The 4,152-nt window shown below is 42.3% G+C and overlaps 1 protein-coding gene across 1 annotated transcript; it reads left to right on the plus strand.

Annotated features, from left to right (window-relative positions):
- The first annotated feature begins 746 nt into the window (after positions 1 to 746).
- On the plus strand, positions 747 to 2,382 carry LOC137312890 (probable G-protein coupled receptor 139). Its single transcript, XM_067979269.1, has 2 exons — positions 747 to 792; positions 1,484 to 2,382. Exons 1-2 carry the CDS (start codon positions 747 to 749, stop codon positions 2,380 to 2,382), a joined length of 945 nt encoding a protein of 314 aa, XP_067835370.1.
- Positions 2,383 to 4,152: the final 1,770 nt, after the last annotated feature.

The following is a 4,152-nucleotide window of genomic DNA, read 5'->3' on the forward strand; positions in this document are numbered from 1 at the left end:
AGCGCACTGTTGTAAATGACACCAAAAATGTTAAATCTGCCAAAATGCTCTTTATATAATTTTGCAACTCTATCCAGTATAGGAAGCTTCAACAAACAAGTACAATTGTACCAGCAGCCAGAAGCATTAATCCAGCTTCAATTCTGTCAGACCGCGGGTCTCAAAATTTCTGTTATTCCAAATATTTATTAAAATAACAAACTGGGCTTTGGGCTTTCCTTCTGTGTAATATTTGATTAATATATGTTTTGATGTCATATTCCTTGAGTGTAAAGTTGTTAACCGAAACTGTTTGTTCATTGACTGGCATTAATGTCAGTCTCCATGGACCCTAATTGTCTCAATGGAATCTTTTCCTGTGCTATAAATAAGTGACTACTTTCAATGTGTTATCCCATAGTGTCAGTGGGAACATCACCTCCGGCACTAATAGGGATCAATGGCTCTACAGAGGGGCAGAGAATAGATCGGAACCTGGGAACAATAGATTGGAATGTTAAACAATTGGTCGGAACCTTAGAACAATCGATTGGAAAGTTTCAGTAATGGGTCGGAATCTTAGAACAATAGATTGGAATGTTACAGTAATGGGCCGGAATCTTAGAACAATAGATTGGAATGTTACAGCAAAGGGTCGGAATCTTAGAACAATAGATTGGGGCAGTCCATTCTGGATATTTCAATATCTGTATGTATATTATGGTTCAATGTCATTTGTGGGGCGGACATATTATATGCTTCGGAGTATGCAACTAATATACTATCCGCTCCTCGCTGCTGTCGGTGTTCCTGGTAAGTATCGAGATCTAACTAATAATTCTATAAACCGTGTTCCACTGCATTACTGTTCTTATCATTCCCTGTGCAATACTCTCTGTTGTTCGAGTTTCCGGTAAGCCTCTATATCCACCGTAAAATTAAAGGGTTAATGTGGGACGGGAAATAGAGTGATAGGGGGAACATGGAGACTAAATATATTTACAGGGATTTTCTAGGTGTGAGGGTTAATTTACAATGGGTCCCTGGGAGTGAGTTTTTATGTTCAGGGAGCCCTAGCGTGAGTCTGTTTTTAAGGGGCCCTTGAGGTGTGTCAGTATTTACAGTGGTGTATCGAGATGCCACTAATATTTGCAGAGAGTCTACGGACGATAGTAAAATGTACAGGGGATCCGGAGATTGGACTAATATATACCGGGGATCCAGGGACGGTACTAATATTTACTGGGGATCCAGAGACGGTACTAATAATTACAGGGGGTCCAGAGACTGTACAAATATTGATAGGGGATCCAGAGGCTTTACTAATAATTACAGGGGATACAGAGACGGTACTATTATTTACAGGGGATCCGGAGACTGTACTAGTAATTATAGGGGATCCACAGGCTGTACTAGTATTTATGTTGGTTCCAGAGATTTAATTATTGTTTACAGAGGGTCCCAGCTTGATTTGAATTTCCATTTTTATTTCGCTTCCTTACAGTTAATTTATTGACAATTGTGATCCTGTCTCGTGGAAAGTGCGGTCTCTCCAAATGTGTCAGTCGCTACCTGGTGTCCATGGCAGCGGCGGATCTACTGGTCGTTATCATCGATCTGATATTGAGGCAGATTCCCATTATTTATCGTTCAAAGTTCACTTTTCTAGACCATATTCCCGTGTGTAATATCCACGGCGTCCTGCTTTATGCAGTCACGGACTGTTCTGTGTGGTTCACCGTCACTTTCACCTTTGATCGATTTGTGGCCATTTGTTGCCAGAAGCTGAAAACTAATTATTGCACCAAGAAAACGGCAACTGTGGTTTTAGGAACAGTGAGTGTGCTGAGCTGTTTAAAGAACATTTTCTGGTACTTCATGTTCGAAGGTCAATATCTGCTTTCCAATAGCCCTTGGTTTTGTATTGCAGTAACGGGTGTTTCAACGTCACCGGTATGGGCAGTGATCGAACTCCTTCATTATATCCTCACCCCGTGCATCCCATTTATTCTGATTGTATTCCTCAATGTTTTAACGGTCAGACACATTTTAGTGGCCAGCAGAGCCCGCAGGAGACTCCGGGGTCACAGCAGTGGGGACAGTCCAAGAGACCCAGAGATGGAGAGTCGCAGGAAATCCATGATTTTACTGTTCGTTATATCAGGAAACTTTATCGTGTTATGGGTGGTGTTCATGTTGTATTCTATTAATCGACGATTGTTGTATTTGAACTATACGTCTGTAATTCTACATCCAATTGTACAAGAACTGGGATTTATGCTCCAGCTCCTGAGTTGCTGCACAAACACCTGTATTTATGCCGTGACCCAGGCTAAATTCAGAGAGCAGTTGAAGAACGTGGTGAAATATCCCTTTACTGTGATTGTTCAATTCATTAAATAGTGCGAAGATCTGAAGACTGCAGAGTGAGATCTGTGTCATTCCGACAGGCTGTGGTCCTGCAAACACTGGGTATTTATGTAATCGCTGAAACGTTTATAACCTGAAGCTATTGATGGACTCATTTTACAGATCTTGTCAAAGTGTGCATCACATGCAAGGACACGTTGTAAAATAATATGTGGTCACCTATCGCAAGAGGTATTTGTCCATATGGGATAAATTAAAAGGTAATTAAGTAAACAGCAACACAAGCTGACGGCGACCAGCGTGTGAATGAGCGGGACGTAGAGGAGATGCCATCACTGTAGGTGTCGATGATCAGTGTGTAAGTGGGGCGGGAGTCAGAGGAGATCCCATGAATGTAGGTGTCGGTGATCAATGTGTTAATGGAGTGAGAGGCAGAGGAGATCCCGTGAATGTAGGTCCCAGTGATCAGTCTGTTAATGGGAAGGGAGGTAGAAGAGATCACAGGACCGCAAATGTCGGTGATCGGTGTGTGAGTGGGGCGGGAGAAACATAGAAACTTAGAAATTGGGAGCACTTCGAGCCTGCTGCGCCATTCAATATGATCATGGCGGATCTCAATATCTATTTAAATACAATTTTCCCGCTCTCTCTCCAGACACCTTGATGCCTTTTCTGTCTTGACATCTATTCAGCTCCTTCTTAAATCTTTCAGTGACTTGGCCTCAACAACCTTCTGCGGTAAATAATTCCACAGGTTCACCACCCTCACATTGAAGAAGTTTCTCCTAATCTCAGTCCTAAATATCCTACCCCGTAGCCTGAGACTGTAACCCTTCGTTATGGACCCACCAGCCAGGGGAAACATCCTCCCTGCATCCAGTCTGCCTTGCCCTGTCAGAATTTTACCTATTTCAATGAGATCCCCTCTCATTCTTCTAAACTCCAGTGAATACAGGCCAAGTCGACTCATTCTCTCCTCATTTGACAGTCCTGCTATCCCAAGAGTCAGTATGGTGAACCTTCGCTGCATTCCCTCGATGGCAACTATAACCTTTCTTAAGTAAGGAGACCAACACTACACACTTTACTCCAGGTGTGGTCTCACCAAGGCCCTGTATAACTGCAGTAAGACATCCTCGCTCCTATACTCAATTCCTTTTGCAATGAAGGCCGACATCCCATTTGCCTTCCTAACTGCTTGCTGCACCTGCATGTTTGCTCTCAGTGACTGATGTACAAGGACACCCAGGTCCCTTTGTACATGAACATTTCCCAATCTATCACCATTTCACTAATACTCTGCCTTTCTGTTTTTACTTCCTTCACTTTTATCCACATTATACCGCAGCTGCCATATATTTGCCCAGTCACTCAACTTGTCTAAATCGCCTTGAAGCCTCTTTGCATCCTCCTCACAACTCACGATCCCACGTAGTTTTGTGTCGTTAGAAATCTTGGAAAAATTACATTTGGTTCCCTCATCAAAATCATTGATACATATTGTAAACAGCTATGGTCCAAGCACTGATTTCTGTGGTACCCCACTCGTCACTGCCTGCCACACCGAAAAAGACCAATATATTCATGCTCACTGTTTCCTGTCTTTTAACCAATTATCAATCCATTCCAATATATTACCACCAATCCCATGTGCTTTAATTTTGGACACTAATCTCTTATTTCGGACTTTATCAAAGGCCTTCTGAAAATCCAAATAAACTACATCCACTGGTTCTCCCTTATGTGTTATACCTGTTATATCCTCAAAAAACTCCAGTGGGTTTGTCAAACATGATTTCACTT

Source organism: Heptranchias perlo, unplaced genomic scaffold, assembly GCF_035084215.1.
Source record: "Heptranchias perlo isolate sHepPer1 unplaced genomic scaffold, sHepPer1.hap1 HAP1_SCAFFOLD_44, whole genome shotgun sequence".
NCBI classification, from domain to species: Eukaryota; Metazoa; Chordata; class Chondrichthyes; order Hexanchiformes; family Hexanchidae; genus Heptranchias; species Heptranchias perlo.

Coding starts and splice junctions, on each gene's coding strand:
- LOC137312890 (XM_067979269.1), top strand. CDS start 747: ATGCAACTAATATACTATCCGCTCCTCGCTGCTGTCGGTGTTCCTG. Junction 793..1,483: donor CGCTGCTGTCGGTGTTCCTG/GTAAGTATCGAG, acceptor GCTTCCTTACAG/TTAATTTATTGACAATTGTG.